At 61.1% G+C, this 16534-nt stretch overlaps 1 protein-coding gene across 2 annotated transcripts; it reads left to right on the forward strand.

Moving 5' to 3' along the window:
* The first annotated feature begins 2673 nt into the window (after positions 1 to 2673).
* Positions 2674 to 16228, forward strand: Hdac11 (histone deacetylase 11). Of its 2 annotated transcripts, none has more exons than XM_026415089.2 (10): positions 2674 to 2743; positions 3517 to 3665; positions 5393 to 5493; positions 10803 to 10919; positions 11319 to 11361; positions 12402 to 12478; positions 13269 to 13331; positions 14039 to 14135; positions 15163 to 15341; positions 15484 to 16228. In XM_026415089.2, coding segments are annotated over exons 1-10 (1044 nt in total). In that variant the 5' UTR covers positions 2674 to 2741; the 3' UTR covers positions 15700 to 16228. The 2 variants fall into 2 exon arrangements, with proteins under 2 accessions (XP_026270874.1, XP_026270875.1); XM_026415090.2 differs by lacking the exon at positions 2674 to 2743 and adding an exon at positions 2755 to 2834.
* Positions 16229 to 16534: the final 306 nt, after the last annotated feature.

Raw genomic sequence — 16534 nt, forward strand, 5'->3', positions numbered from 1 at the left:
AGTGGCCCTTGGTGGTTGCCATGGAGACCGCCGTGTTCCCACGGGCTGAGGACGCAGCTTGTGGTAGATGATTGCAGTAATGGTCCCAATTATTCTCGATGGCCCGTGTCCGTGTCCCTTGATAGCACCTTCCCCCCTGCCCTGGCTGTGAACTGGGTCACATGACTTTGACAAGTGGAAGAGAGACAGCTGACCCAAGCAGGAGTGGACCAAGCCCTGGGTGGTTATGGTTTTCTCTCTTGGAATCCTGCTGTGGCCGTGAGGATAGACCCAGGGGAGCAGGTTGGAACACTCACTCCAAAGGTAGAGATGTCCCTGCCACGGCTGACTCACCAAATGACCACAGCCAAGACCAGCCAGACGAACAGAACCACCCGGCGCACTTGATGGTTTCATGAGAATCAATGAATGTTTTGTTTTACACCTTTAAGTTTTGGGGTTATTTGTTATGCAGCGATAGCTGACTGATAATCTCTTTCTGCCAGGCATGGTTGGATATACCTGTAATCCCAACAGCTTCGGAGGCTGAGACAGGAGGATCCAAAGTTCAAGGCCAGCCTCAGCAATTTAGTGAGGCCCTAAGCAACCTAGTAAGATCCTGTCTCAATAAAATAAGAAGAAGCCGGGCACCGTGGCCCATGCCAGTCATCCCAGTGGCTCAGGATGCTCAGGTAGAAGGATCACAAAGTTGGAGGCCAGCCTCAGCAACAGCAAGGCACTAAGCAACTCAGTGAGACCCTGTCTCTAAATAAAATACAAAATAGGGCTGGGGACGGGCCTGGTGATCGAGAGCTCCTGAGTTCAATCCCTGGTATCAGGAAGAAGTAAAAGGGCTGGGGAGTAGCTCAGAGGTAAATTGCCCTGAGGCTCAATTCCCAGTGCCCCTCCCATTAGCTTTTCCTTTCCTTTGCTACAGTCGGTCCATGTCCCTGACCTTTGAGCAATTGACCCTTCTGTGCCTCCATCTCTTCTGTACAATGGTGACAACACAGTTTGCCTCCTGGGTTGTTACAAGACTCTCCATGGAGCATAAACTGTTCAGACTTGAAGCTACAATACATAGGCACTCTCTCAACTAGCGACTTTACCGCCTCTTGGTTGTCTGGCTGGGCAGAGGTTCATTTGCCCCAGGCCACTGTTTGGGCAGAGGACCGAGCCTGGGTTTAATTCTCGGGTCTGAAGGTCAGAACGGTAGCCATCGGTCCAACGCGACCCTGTGGTCAGGTGCCTTGCGGGCTCGGCCCTGGAGCCCGCAGCCGGGCCACTGGGTGCCCAGCTGCTGGATCCAGGCAGCGCTCTGTCATCTGCACCAACCAGTGCAAACAGCCAGGCGGACAGAGGGCCATTGTCGGAGTTCTCTGGAGCTCCCTCCCCCTCCCCCGTGTCGCTGGGGCTTGTCTCAGCGTCCTGGGTCGTCGCCGGGGGGATGGGGACGGGGACTGTGCACAAGTACCTTGGCGGGGGATGGGGACAGGGACTGTGTACTGACGCCGTGGTGGGGGATGGGAACGGGGACTGTGCACAGGTACGGTGGCGGGGGGGGGAAATAGGAACGGGGACTGTGCACTGATACAGAGGTGGGGGATGGGGACGGAGACTGTGCACAAGTACCTTGGCGGGGGATGGGGACAGGGACTGTGTACTGACGCCGTGGTGGGGGATGGGAACGGGGACTGTGCACAGGTACCGTGGCGGGGGGGGGGATAGGAACGGGGACTGTGCACTGATACAGAGGTGGGGGATGGGGACGGGGACTGTGCACAAGTACCTTGGCGGGGGATGGGGACAGGGACTGTGTACTGACGCCGTGGTGGGGGATGGGAACGGGGACTGTGCACAGGTATGGTGGCGGGGGGGGGGAAATAGGAACGGGGACTGTGCACTGATACAGAGGTGGGGGATGGGGACGGGGACTGTGCACAAGCACCTTGGCGGGGGATGGGGACAGGGCTGTGTACTGACACCGTGGTGGGGGATGGGGACGGGGACTGTGCACAGGTACCCCGGTGGACCCTGAAGCCTGGATCACAGACGGGGAAACCGAGGACCAGAGGGCCTGCAGGATTTGCATGGGGAGTTCCTGCCCCGGTCGCAGCTGCCCACAGCGGGACCGGGAGGAGGGCTGCGATCCCGGAGGGCGCCGGAGTGGCCTCCGAGCAGGAGGGATCGCGACTTCTACTAGGAGTAAGACCCGAGCGACGCCCTCCGTCCCCGCAGCTCGCCACTGCAAGCCCAGGTCCAGAAGGCGCAGACGCCGGCCCGGAGTCTCACGGCGCGTCTGCGGCACCGCGCACCGGGAAAGCAGGTTGGAGCGGACTAGGAGAGCTCCCAGAGGGCGGCGCGCACGGGGGCGGGGCGCAGCGTGGCCACGCCCCCGGGGCGGGCCGCCGCCGCCCGTTCCTCTTGGACGCGGCCGGGGTGAAATCCCACGCGGCCCGCCCCTGAAGGCGTGGCCTTCCGAACGTTGCGGGATCCTATTGGGTATTCGTCTGAGGAGGGCGGGGCTTCGGGTGTGACGGGGCGCTGGGGGCGAGGCCTCCTTTCTGCGTTCCAGTTCTGCGCGGGCTTTCATCCCTCTGTGACGCAGACGCCGGCGCGGGGGGCGGAGTCGGGAGGAGCTCCGCCTCCCCGGCCGAGCAGGCCGCGGCTAGGGGCGTGTCCTGAGACGGCCCCGCCCCGCCCGCGCCCCGCCCTGCCCGGTGGCGGAGCGGCGGCCAGCGCTGGGAGGGCCCGGCCCCGCGATGTGAGTGAAGCCGGGGTGGGTGCGGGTCGGGGCGCCAGCGCAGCCCGGAGGGTCCCCGGGGTCCCTGCGAGCGGGGGCGCGAGTGCGCCAGGTGCGGGCCCCACTCTGGCGGGCGAGGGTCACTGGGCCCGGTGCGCAGGCCAGCCCGCTGGTCGCCCCCTGGTCATCTCCGGGTCGCAGGGACGGCCCCCGGAGCTGGCGGGGCGGCCTCGTGCGCGGCCTGCCCCAGCCCAGGCCCCAGCAGCTATGCGGATGTCCCCACGGCGGCGGCCAGAGCAGGTTTCGGGTCCCCATGGGGCTTGGGAGGAGGGGGACAGCTGCGTGGCCCCCAAGTGATCCCCGCCCGCGAGCCCTGCCGTGCGCGCTCCTTGGATGCACTCGTGCAGCCCTGGCCACAGCCGCCACCGCACAGCCTGGGGCCAAGCCGAGGCCCAGGAGGCCTGGGCCTTGCAGGCCCCCACACCTGGGTGCGCTGACGACTGCTGCACCCACCGACTGAGCGTGTGACCTTGGGCACACCTGGTCCCTGGAGAGTCGGGTGCAATTGTGGCGCGGTGCTCCTGGGACTGCTGGGAGGGAGGACTGGGTTGGAATCTGGTTCAGGGCCAGCCGCCAAGGGCTCCTCCGTGCAGACCTGTCCGGATTCTGATTTCTGTTCAGTGGCCCTGGTCTGCAGCAGAGGGGGTCAGTGGGGGCTGATCAGGGGTCGGGGAGGCTGCTTTGCACACCAGGGCCGACCCAGCTGTGTGTGTCTGTCCTCCTGTGCACGGAAGGCCACACTCCAGCCAGCTCTACCAGCATGTGCCAGAGACACACTGGCCCATCGTGTACTCCCCGCGCTACAACATCACCTTCATGGGCCTGGAGAAGCTGCACCCTTTCGATGCCGGGAAATGGGGCAAGGTGATCAATTTCCTAAAAGGTAGGGAAGGTTTTCCTGGGGCCCTGCGTGGGCTTCCTCACCCCCGCATCCTTCCCATCCTCATTCTCATCGGGAGTGTCAGACTCTTACCTCTGGATTCAACTGTCACATTCCCTTGTGCTCCTCCCTGTGGCAAAAGCATCTTCTAGAACAGATTCCCAAGCACGATGCATTCCTGAGTCACCCTCTGTGGCTCCCCACTGCTGTGGATGAAGTCCCCGCTCTGTCCCATACACCCACAGGGAGGAGTTGGCTAACGCGAGACCCAGGGACGTGGGAGTCTGAAGGAGTCTAATACCCACTCAGAGAACTTGGGACCTGGAGTGCTTTTGCTCCAACGTTGGCTGATGACAGATGGGGAAACTGGGGCCCAGAAAGGTTGCCAACATGCCTAAAACACACAGCATCCTGCCAGCCTGAAGCCCAGGGGGAGTCTGCAGGCCCCGCCCACTCCTGGCTTCTCCTGGATGCTTCTCCTTCAGAGCATCCAAAGGGATGCCCTGGGATCTGACCCGTCCCTCCTGACCACACCATGGGCAAGGTCCCATCTTGGGGCGAGCCTGTCCTTGACACCTAAGCCCGGTTCTCTTTTTCTCAAAAGCTAGAGCGAGGCTCGGGCTCTGAGTCCTGTGGAAAATAGGGTCCAACTGGAGATGAATAACCTTGGCTGTTTTCCATCGTATATCTTTTAAATTTCTGGTTGTTTTTTTCTCTCTGGCGAGTGAGGCTGGCTTTCCATTTGCAGTAGGGGCTGGAGCGGGCATTCAGAGGAAAACAGGAAGCATAAAGTCACAGGTGACAGGGACGGTGACAACTGTAGTGAGTTGAGAGGCATGGGAGGGAGGCAGGAGCCATGGGGCGAGGGGCCTTGGATGCCCTGCTAAGGAAGGAGCCATGGAATATTCTGGAATGCAGTTCCTGCTTGGAGCTCTGTATAGAAAACTTGTATGGCACTAGTTGGTTCCCACCAGGGCTGATTTCTGTTGCTTTTTTATTGATTTGTACCTGGGATTGAACTCAGGGACCCTCAACCATGAGCCCCGCGTCCCCAGCCCTATTTTGTATTTTATTTAGAGACAGAGTCTCACTGAGCGGCTTAGGGCCTCGCTAAGTGGCTGAGGCTGGCCTCCACCTTGCGATCCTCCTGCCTCGGCCTCCCGAGGGGCTGGGATTCTAGGCGTGGGCAGCTGCCACAGGTTCTACTTTTGCAAAATGGAGCAAATCTTGACGCGACGTAAGGGAATTGGAAATCACGCCGTGTTGCCCAAACACCAGTCACTGGCAACCCACTCTTGGGAGCCTGCCAGGCTCTTCATACCACCTGTTCCACTATTTACTGCATATTTTTAATGACTTCGCCTCTGGGTTGTTTTTTTTTTTTTTTAACAAACTTAAATTTGATAGAAGAGGAAACATGATGTCATCTAAATGGGAAAAGCCAGTCTCACGGGCCAAAGATAGAAGGTCATGGTTAAAAAGAAGCCATGAAACAGCTACGTCATCCAGTCCTGGCTGGTGGCTGTGGCTCAACTGGCACTCACGCTTGGTGACAGAGATGTGAGCTGAGGCCAGGTGGGCGTGGAGGACAGGCCTGCTGTCTTGGTGGCCTGGGAAGCCTGAGGCAGCTCTGGGGACAGGGCTGTTGCAGGTCCAGTCTGCAGCCGGGGAGGGCTGGGTGGGCAGGAGGTGAGCGGGAGGAAGCAGCGCTGTCTGTCTGTCTGTTGCAGAGGAAAACCTGCTGTCAGACGGCATGCTGGTGGAGGCGCGGGAGGCCTCGGAGGAGGACCTGCTGGTGGTGCACACGAGGCGCTACCTCAACGAGCTCAAGGTAGGGCACTGGGGACCTGAGGCTCCTCCCACCAGGGGCGTGGCCAGAGTGGGCGCTGGGCCTCAGGCCATCCTCTCTGTTCCTATTGAAGGAGGAACAGGGGAGTCACTTCTCTCTGGGGGAGAAGACAGAGGCCACAGAAAGCCTTCTTGGTGTGTAGTGAGCTCCCCTTGGTCAGGAGATGTGGAAACAGGGCTTTCACCTGGGCGCCGTGGCGCACGCCTCTGATCCCAGCGGCTTGGGAGGCTGAGGCAGGAGGATCGCAAGTTGGAGGCCAGCCTCAGCAATGGAGCAACTCAGCGAGACCCTGTCTCTCAATAAAATAGAAAAAGGGCTGGGGACGGGGCTCAGGGGGTAGTCAACCTGGGTTCAATCCCTGGGACCAAAAAGAAAGAAAGAAAAGAAGGAGAGAAACTGAGGGTTTTCTCCTGAACCTTCTGCTTCGTGGGACGCAGTCACTTCTACTTTGGTGACTTTCAGCCTGGGCTCCGCGAACAGATCTCAGAGACCCTGCTGGGGCGACTGCAGTCGGGGAGAGGAGACCCTGTCCCCTGTCCCCATCCACCTCACCGTTTTCTGCTTCTGCCTATTTTTGTATTAGGCTGAACTTTAAGATTCAGTTCCAGTGACTTCTCATAAAGACTTGCCAAAACCTGTTGGGCTAAAGACTAGTTCAGCCATCCCCAGGGATCAGAAGGGGACATAAAGAAGTTGGTGGGCAGGTGACAGACCTGGGACACCTCCACGGTGGTCCACAGTGGGCCCCAGGTGGCCAGTGCACCTGGCTTTCTAAGAGAAGCCAGAAATTCAGATGATTACATGAGACTTTCTTATTTATGAGTGTGGCAACTTGTTTTTTTTGTTTTGTTTTTTTTCTTTTTGGCACCAGGGATTAAACCCAGGCTGCTTATCCCCTGAGCCTGTCCCCAGCCCTTTTTATTGATTTTTATTTAGAGACAGGGTCTCGCTGAGTGGCTCAGGGCCTCGCTTTTGCTGAGGCTGGCCTCCACCTTGCCATCCTCCTGCCTCAGCCTCCTGAGCCACTGGGAGGACAGGTGTGGGCTTCTTATAAGATTTTAAAAGTCCACATGGAGACCAACCTGGGCCCCCCCGGCTGCCCACTGGGGACCCCTCTCTGGGGGAGACCTCACAGCTCCTGTTAGTGGCTGAGGTTCCGAGGGCCCCGGGCATTTGGGTCCCGTTAGTGGGAGCACAGAGCAGGCAGGAGTGTGTGGCTGCTGGGGATCAGCTCCTGCCAGCCTGCCTCGGGGGTGGGGCCGGGTTAGCGAGGCCTGACCCCCAGCTGCCTGGCTGGACTCACAGTGGACTCAGTCATGTGGGTGCCAGAGGTCAGCAGGCCCCTGATGTGTGGGTAGAAAAGCGAGGCCCAGAGAGAGGCTGTGCCTGTCCATTCCTGGCCCCTTCCTTCCAAAAACCCGGGAGCAGCTTGCTTCGTGATAAAGAATTATGATTTAAAAGGTCTGAGCAGGGACAGTCCTAGGTATAGACTGAGGCCGGAGGAGAACACAGGCTTTGCAACTGAAGGGGAAAATGAATGTACTAGGTGGGCTGTCCATTCAGCATGGAGCTCCCTGGCAGCCAGAGCAAAAGGGGAAATGTGGTGATTTCCAAGATGCCTACTAAGAACTGGTCAGGCCACACATGTTATTCCATGCCAATGGTGTGCTGAGCGCCAAGAGAAGAATGCAGCTCAGGGCTCCTGCCTCTGTGGATTTGCCAGTCAGTTGTGGAGGCTTGAAACCGAGATAATCACACAAGAGCATCTCTCAGGAGGCTGAGGCAGGAGGATCGCCAGTTGGAGGCCAGCCTCAGCAAAAGCGAGGCTCCTGAGCAGCTCAGCGAGACCCTGTCTCTAAATAAAGTGCAAAATGGGGCTGGGGATGGGGCTCAGGGGTTGAGGGCTTTTGAGGTCAATCCCTGGTACCAAAAAAAAAAGAGAAAGAGAGAGAGAGAAAGAGCATCAAGTGCGGTTTCTGGTCCCTGTTTTCTGTTGTGGGATTGAGGACAGAGCCCTGCAGTGTCCCCGCAGGGATCCCGGAGAACAGCTCCGTGGCTGTTCTCTGTGAGTTATGTAATGGTCACCCTGTCCCCTGCTGTGTCCCTCTCTGTCCCCACCCCGGTTCTGGGCTTCATGCCCGGCCCCGCAGGAGTGTCCATGCACAGGGCACGGAGGAGAAAAGCCATCGGATGTTTGCAACAAAACATCAAAGCAGGGAAACCCATGTTTACTGAGCACCTACTGTGTGCAAGGTCCAGAGTTGCCCATGGAGGGAGGCAGTTGGGTGCAGCCAGTGCTGGGCTCCTGCCTTCTGCAGACTTCCATGACCCTGTGTCTTGCGGTCCGGGTCCGTGCTGGGCAGCGTGGGCATTTGGCCTTGGGCACCCTGTGCCAGGCTGCGCCAGTCACACACCACTCCAGTGGACGCCCAGGAGCCCGACACTGTTGTGGGTGCTGCAGGGCTAGGATGGAACATAGGAGGCCAACTCCTTTCCCTGTGGAGCTGAAAGGTCGGAAAGCCAGTCAACAAACAAAATTACCAAGTAATGGAGTCACCGACCTCAGCTTCTGGGGGCAGAAGTCCCTGGTAGAGAGGGAGAGAATGGGAACTTGGACTCAGTCAGTCTCTCTGTCTCTGTCTCTCCCTCTCCTCTTCCCTCTCTCCTCTTTAAAACTATTCTGATAACATTCATGGCTGGGCCAAGTGGAAATCCCATTGCCAAATTCAAGCTCATAAAGATGTACCCCTAGGATGGGTGCAGTGGCCCACGCCTGTCATCCCAGCGGCTGGGGAGGCTGAGGCAGGAGGATTGTGAGTTCAAGGCCAGCCTCAGCAACTGCGAGGCCCTAAGCAGCTCATCAAGGCCCTGTCTCTAAATAAAATACGAACTAGGGCTGGGGGCGGCCTCCAGTCTGTGGGCCTCCTCTGGAGGTCCTGCCTCTTCCCTGCGTTTGGTCTCCCCATCCATGAACATGGGATGTCTTTCCATTCGCTGAGGTTTTCTTTCATCTCTTTCAGGGATGTTTTCTAGTTTTCCGTAGCTCAGTCTTCCACCTTGTGGTTAAATTCATTCTCAAGCATGTTGATTCTTCTCGAAGCTGTTAATGGAACGGCCTCCTTGATTTCCGTTTTTAAGAGAGACAAGTGATTTTTGCACATGGATCTTACATCCTGCAACTCTGCTGTGTTGTTCTCATGTCCGTGTTTGCGTGTGTACATTCTCCAGGATCTTCTGGGTCTGTCCTTGTATCCTCTGTGGATAGACCCAGTTTTACTTCTTTCTAATCTGGGTGCATTTTTATTTATTTTTCTTGCTTCATTGCTTAGGCTTGACCCTCTAATACTGTGTTGAGTAGAAACGGCAAAGCGGGCAACTTGTCTTAGCACTGACTTTAGGTGGAAAGTCGTCTACCATTATGATATTCACTGTGGGGATTGTTTGGTTTATCTTGTTTTTTTGTGTTTAGGTTAAAAAAGAAGTGCCCTTTGGCCAGGCACGATGGCACACACCTGTCATCCCAGCAACTTGGGAGGCTGAGGCAGGAGGAACGCAAGTTGGAGGCCAGCCTCAGTAACTTAGCATGGCCGTCAGCAATTTAGCAAGACCCTGTCTCAGTATAAAAAATAAAAAGGCCTAGGGATGGCCGGGTATAGTGGCATCGTCCTCTAATCCCAAGCGGCTCAGGAGGCTGAGGAAGGAGGATCAGAAGGTGGAGGCCAGCCTCAGCCATTTAGCCAGGCCCTAAGCAACTCAGGGAGACCCTGTCTCTAAATAGAATGTAAAAGGGGCTGGGGACGGGGCAGAGTTCACTTCCACGGGAACAGTGGGGTGGCTGGTCCCTCCTTGACCGCACTCCTGGGTCCGGACCTCTGTGAGGATGTCTGCAGGGGAGACCCAGCCGCAGGAGAGTGGGGTCTCTGCAGCAGGGTGGGTGGGCAGACTGCATTTCGGCCTGTGTGACGTATTCTCAGTGCTGATACTGCCACCCTTGGGCCACCACAGCCTTAGGAGCAGAGCCAGGGGTGGGGACCCGGCTGCGGGCGGTTCCAGGAGCATCCTGGGCCGGGAGGGCAGGCAAGGCACTGCCATCCTAGTGAGGGACACAGTGACCACCGGGGACAAGTGCCGTGGGAAGGGAGAGCCGAGGGTCTGGGTAGTGGAGACAGCCGAGGACAGGCCTCATTCGAGGCCCTGTTTGCAGATGGGGAGCCCAAAGCACAGAGAGGGCAAGGACTGTGTCCAAAATCACACAGCCCAGGGCAGGGCCCAGGGAAGAGGCCGCTGCCAGCCAGCCTGTCCCCACCCCACTTCTGTCCAGCCTGGCCCCAGAGCCCTTGCTGGGTGGGGTTAGCAGGGATGCTGACCCACTGAGCCCCGTCCCCAGCCCTGTTTAATTTAATTTAGAGACAGGGTCTCCCTGAGTGGCTCAGGGCCTGGCTAAGTGGCTGAGGCTGGCCTCCACCTTGCCATCCTCCTGCCTCAGTCTCCTGAGCCGCTGGGATGACAGGTGGGCACCACTGGCCCCGGCTCCCAGCTTCTGTTGATCATGGGCTTGAGCCTCCAGCGAGGCTGAGCGGCCTGGCCTGAGGGTGGGCGCCCAGCAGGGTCATGCTAGTGCTTGCCAGGTGAGTGACTTGTTCCTGGACCTGTCACTGGGCCCTGTGGGGCTCTTGCAGGGGTCGGTGACGGGGAAAGTGCCCCGGATGCATCTCAGCCAGGCAGGGTTGGGGTCAGTGCGTGGTGTGTGTGCCCCGGAACCTGGAGGTGTCTGGGCAAGAGCAGAAGACTGTGCAGGGCCGCAGGGTCCCTGGCCAGGCGCCCAGGCGGGCCTAGGTCCATCCAGCTGCAGTTCTTCCTGTGGACACCAGAGGGCAGCCAAGGGCTTCAGGTGCCCAGGACCTTGGGGCTGACCTGGTCCTGCAGCCATGCCCTCCCTCCGACTGTCCCATCCTCTGTCCCTCCTTCCTCTGTCCCTTCCTTCCATGGTGGAGACTGAACCAGGGGTTCTTTACCCCTGAGCCACGTCCCCAGCCCTTTTTGTATTTTATTTAGAGACAGGGCCTCGCTGAGTTGCTCAGGGCCTCACTAAGTTGCTGAGGCTGGCCTCCACCTTGCGATCCTCCTGCCTCAGCCTCCTGACCCGCTAGGATCGCAGGCCAGTGCGCTGTGCCTGGCTCTGGCTGTCACTTGCTGCCACAGGAAGTGCATTTACCCAGGGAGCCCAAGACCAAGACCGTCCCGGGTGCTGCGGGGAGTCTCACTTCCTGGGTCCTCCTCTCTCTCCGCAGTGGTCCTTCGCGGTCGCCACCATCACAGAGATCCCCCCTGTCATCTTCCTCCCCAACTTCCTTGTGCAGAGGAAGGTGCTGCGGCCCCTTCGGATCCAGACGGGAGGAACCATCATGGTAGGTAGGGCGGGAGCTACTCGGGAGGCTGGGGCAGGAGGATCGCAAGGTGGAGGCCAGCCTCAGCCACTTAGCAAAGCCCTGAGCCACTCAATGAGACCCTGTCGCTAAATAAAATATGACAAGGGCCGGGGACGGGGCTCAGGGGTCGAGCAGCGCTGGGTTCAATTCCTGGGACCAAACCAACAAGATCAAATCACCCTCTTGTAGCCACAAGTCCTGAGTTTGGTTCTGCTCCCCTGCCCAGTCGCAGGTTTGGCCCAGGAAGGGCTGAGTGTGCTGGGGCTGGGGTGGGTGGCTCCTGCGTCCTCCCCTGGTGGCCACAGGGAGCTGGCGGGAACCCCGTGGGTGGAGCGGGTGGAGAGGCCCCCTCACCTCACTCTCTGTTTGTCCCCAAAGGCGGGAAAGCTGGCGGTGGAGCGAGGCTGGGCCATCAACGTAGGTGAGTGTCCGGTGGAGCTGGCCTGAGGGGGGCTGGGGACAGGAAGGGACCTGGAGGCACCCTCGGGGCACCTGGTACTCCCTTCAGAGAGCCTGCCTGTCCCCCAGGCAGGTCACCAGGACACCTGCCTCCTCCACGTGGCCCCTGAAAGGCGGCATCTGCCCAGCCGCTCAGGAGGCTGAGGCAGGAGGACTGAGAGTTGGAGGCCAGCCTCAGCCAAAGCGAGGCCCTGAGCAGCTCAGGGAGACCCTGTCTCTAAGTAAAATATAAAAAGGGCTGGGGATGGGCTCAGGTGCCCCCGAGTTCGGTCCCCAGTACCCCCTTTGCCCCCACAAAGAAAGAAAGGCTCCCATGTCCCCAGGGCCTGGGCTGGCACACAAGCTCGGCTCCCTCGCCCGGTCACCCCCTCTTGGGGACACAGCACTTGACAGTCTGGTGTCCTCTCCGGCTTGTGTCGGCCCAGTTCCCACCAGGCCCGGTTCACCCAGGAGGCTCCTGTGGGCCTCGGCCGTGAACTCCTCCTGGTCACCTCTGGGTGCTGATGCCCAGAGATGGTGTCACGGTGACCCGCGCACATGAGGGCCCCCGATGTCCTCCAGGGGACTCCGGGGCCCGTCTCCCGTGGAGAGTCTGGTGGTGTGGCCGAAGATCCGGGTCCTGGCCCAGCCAGGTTCGGATCCTGCTTCTGCCCCGACCTAGCTGTGTGACCCTGGGCAAACTGCTGACCCTCTCTGTGCCCACGTCTCCTCTTTAAACGGGCCTAGTGGTGACAGTGTTCTCTTTGGAGGCTCCAGCCAGCTGGGTCCTGGGAGGAGCCCTGAGGTGGCGGCCACCATGTTGTGACACAGCGGCCTGGTGGGTGGGAGGGCTGCGCCACTCGGATGCGGCCCCCAGGGCTGGTGTGGGTCCCTCAGGAGTTGCAGGGTGGCTGTGGGCTCCCAGCCCGGGCAGGTGACCAGCTCTCTGCCCACCTGGGGCTGGAGGGGACCAAGCCCCTGGTGGCCATGACCGTGGCTCTGACCGCCATCTGCCTTCTGCAGGGGGCGGCTTCCACCACTGCTCTAGCGACCGGGGCGGGGGCTTCTGTGCCTACGCGGACATCACACTGGCCATCAAGGTGTGTCCCCGAACGTGGGCGGGGACCAGGCTCCAGGGGCCCGGAGTCCTGAGTTCTGTGGGGCCAGGCACTGGCCGGGGGTGGTCAGTGAGGTAGGGGCCCAGGGGGCCAAGGGGTATAGCAAGGGACCCTACAACAGGGACCTGGCAGCAGCTGGCACCCACCCCCGCCAGCTGTCCCCCACGGCTGGGCCCACATGGGTGACTCCCAGGGTGGCCCTCAGGGTTGCCAGACCCCAGAGCCCCCAGCCACTCTGCAGTGGCCTCATGCTGGGTGTGGGGACGGGCCGGGGCTCAGCCACCATGGCCCAAGGGCAGGAGAGGAAGGAAGGAGGCTTCCAGAGGAGGCTCGAGGGCTCGGCCCTGCAGGAGGCGAAGGCTGGGGAAGACAGGCCTCAGGGCCCCTCTGTCATCCCAGCAGCTGGGGAGGCCGAGGCAGGAGGATGGCAAGGTGGAGGCCAGCCTCAGCCCGAGCGAGGCCCTCAGCAACCCAGTGAGACCCTGTGTGTAAATCAAACACAGAACAGGGCTGGGGACGCGGCTCAGAGGGCCAGGTCCCCCGGCCCCAGTGTCAGAAAGTCTGGGGAGCCAAGTGCGAGGCTGGGGGATCCCCCAAGCTCTGTGCATTTCCAGGGGAGTGTGGGAGGCCCGGGGCTGGACCCCTGCCCACACAGCTCTCCCGGGCAGCGACCTTCGGGCCCACTGGTGAGAGGGTCTGTGCCCTGTGCCCTCGTGTCCCCCTGCCCTGCTCCCTGCCGGGTCCTCACGCCTGCCCGCCCCTCCCTTGGCAGTTCCTCTTTGAGCGAGTGGACGGCGTCTCCAAGGCCACCATCATCGACCTCGATGCCCATCAGGTGAGCGCCCGTGGGAGCCCCGCCCCCATCCCCTGTGGCAGGGACTCCCCCCCTGCGTCCCCAGCAGCTCCTGTCCACCCCAACCCCACGCGGAGGCCTCCCTCCTTCCAGGGACCTCCTGCACGAGGCCTCTGTCCCCTCCTCTGCTTCTCAGGCCCGGGTGGAGGGACTCTCTGTCCCTGTGCCCTCCCAGCCCACCCAGGGGGACAGGTCCTGCTTTGGGGTCTTCCCTCCCTCCTCACCGTCACCACACAGTGGCTCGTCCTGAGCCGTGGGCTGATGGTGCTCTATAACCTGCTGTGGCTCCCTACTGCTTTCCAACCACTTGAGTGCCGCCTCCTGCATGGCGCGGATGAGCTCCGGACACCCTTGTCCCTTAGGCTGAGGCTCGCACACACTTCCCGGGCCCCCTCAGGTCAGGTGACACTGCTCAGCCCTTCACAGCTGGCTTTTCTTATCCCCGATCCCCCCTGGCGCCCGCAGACTGGAGCAGGAGGCGGGGTAGGGACTCCCGAGAGGCCTGGCTTCCTTGGGGTCCTCCTGTAGATCGGAGGCCAGGTCCGAGTCTGGATCCCAGCCCCAGAGGCCTCTGTCCTCAAGGGCAAGCTACGCTGCCCCGAACAGGGGAGTGTCACACGGGAGGGTGGGGTGGGCGAGTCCTGCGTCCCCAGGGCTCCTGCCCCAGAGCAGCCTCCGTGTCCTCCCAGGGCAACGGGCACGAGAGGGACTTCATGGACGACAAACGCGTGTACATCATGGACGTCTACAACCGCCACATCTACCCCGGGGACCGCTTTGCCAAGCGTAAGCTGCTGTCCCCTGCATCCCCAATGCATGCTTACTCAGAGGGGGACGCCTCCCTGAGCATCCTAAATTCCGAACCCCATAGGAGCCTCCTCCTTTTTTCTCAGTATCCCTACAAGGTGGGGGTTGTTCCCTTTTGACACATAAGGACGCTAGGACCTGAAGAAGTCACTAGAGCCAGGCACAGTGGCACACGCCTGTCATCCCAGCAGCTCGGGAGGCTGAGGCAGGAGGATTAGAGGGTGGAGACCAGCCTCAGCAACTTAGTGTGAGATGCCCAGATGAGGCTGGAGGGCGGGAACCTGCCCATTCTGTGGGTCCCTCAGCTCTTCACCTCTGTGACAAAACACCTGAGGTGGCCACCTTACAGGAAGGACAGGTGGGTCTGAATCAGTGTTTTGAGGGTTCAGTTCTGTGGACAGTTGGCTCCATGGCTTGGGGCCTGTGGCAGAGCAGAGGGGCAGCAGAGAGAGCACTGGAGCCCCGCCCCCAGTGACATCACTTCCATTTGCTTGGCTCCACCTCTCAAAGGCTCAGCCACACCCCCAGTGATATCACTTCCTTTTGCTTGGCTCCACCCCTTAAAAGTTTGGCCACACCCCCAGTGTCATCACTTCCATTTGCTTGGCTCCACCTCTCAAAGGTTCAGCCACACCCCCAGTGATATCACTTCCTTTTGCTTGGCTCCACCTCTTAAAGGTTTGGCCACACCCCCAGTGACATCACTTCCATTTGGCTCTGCCTCTTAAAGGCCCTGCCACGCCCCTAGTGACATCACTTCCTTCCATTTGGCTCCGCCTCTTAAAGGTCCAGCCCCTTCTGGTGCTGCCACAGGTTGTCTACCAGCCTTTCTCCCCTGGGCCTGGGTGGTACCCCACACCCAGACCATAACAGGGCCACTGCTGCCTGGGGTGCGGGTGAGTGCCACGAGTGTGGTCCAAGTGACTGAGTCCCGAGGGCTCACGGACTTCCCCATCCTGAGCCCCAGTCCCCCTGCACATGGGCACTCTGTGTCCCCCTGTCCCAGAGGCCATCAGGCGCAAGGTGGAGCTGGACTGGGGCACGGAGGACGAGGAGTACCTGCACAAGGTGGAGAGGAACATGGAGAAGGCCCTGCAGGAGCACAGCCCGGACGTGGTGATCTACAACGCTGGCACCGATGTCCTCGAGGGGGACCGCCTCGGGGGACTGGCCATCAGCCCAGAGGTAGGTCCTGATGCTGGCGGGGGGCACGGGCTCTGGGAGATTCTGCAGCCGCAGGAAAGCTGGGAGCCTGTGGGTGGAAGCCACAGCAGTCCGGAGCAGGGCTAGATCTGCAGCAGGACTTCCACTCCCCATCCCCGCGCAGGGCATCGTGAAGCGGGACGAGCTGGTGTTCCGGGTGGTCCGAAGCCGGCAGATCCCGATCCTCATGGTGACCTCGGGGGGCTACCAGAAGCGCACGGCCCGCATCATCGCCGACTCCATCCTCAACCTGCGCCACCTGGATCTCATCGGGCCCCAGTCGCCCAGCATCTCCACCCAGAGCTCAGACACCCTGCTGCTGTCGCCCTCGGTGTCGTGACCTGCGCTGCGCTAGGTGGCACCAGCCTGTCTCCGGCCGGCCACCACCTGCTCTAGTGCCGTGTCCACCCTGTGGGGCCCTGGGCGCCCAGCGCACCGAGGGGAAGGAGGGCCGAGCCGTCCCCGCCTGGGCCAGAGGAGGGCCCGCCGCGGCCCCTCTGCTCCCCGCCCGGGTCCCGGGTCCCCGTGGGCAGGACAGCGGCCAGGCAAGATCCCCTGGGGTCCAGGGTCGGACCAGGCCCTGTGGAGGCCGCGGGTCTTCAGAACAGGAGAGGAGGCCAGGAGGCCGGGGGGCCCGGGTCGGTGCACAGAGGAGGTCCCGTCTCCACCCTGCTGGGCTGTCCCCCAGTCGCAGGTGGCTGTCCCACTGTCCACGCCTCAGGTGTCAGGAGCCACGCTGCCGAGGACAGCCCAGCGCCAGGCGCCCCGGGGAACCTGTGTCCCCGGCCGTGTGGCGTGGGACCTGGGGCAGGGACGCAGGTGGGCTCTCCAGTCTGGGGTCCCCCCAATAAAGCAAGGTCTGGGCCTGCTCCCGCGGGGTCCCCGTGTGGTGACTAGAGGGGCCCAGGACACCCCGGGGCTCAGCCACTCAGCCGCAGGGGCAGGTCCTGGGGACGGCCTGGGGCTCTAAAGTGGGCCTGGGGGGTGCGGGGGGGGACAGGGAGGCGGCCGGGGAGGGGACACCAGGGACAGTGGGGCCAAGCCAGGTCCCACAGACCCGAGGCCCCAGGCGGGGTGTCCAGGGCGGCGGCAGAGAGGTCTCTGTCCCAGGCTGGTGGCGGCTGGGGTGGGTCCTGGTCCTCCTTCTGTCCCTGTGCCCAGAGCCGAGTGCCTGC

Source organism: Urocitellus parryii, chromosome 16 (assembly GCF_045843805.1).
Source record: "Urocitellus parryii isolate mUroPar1 chromosome 16, mUroPar1.hap1, whole genome shotgun sequence".
NCBI lineage: Eukaryota > Metazoa > Chordata > Mammalia > Rodentia > Sciuridae > Urocitellus > Urocitellus parryii.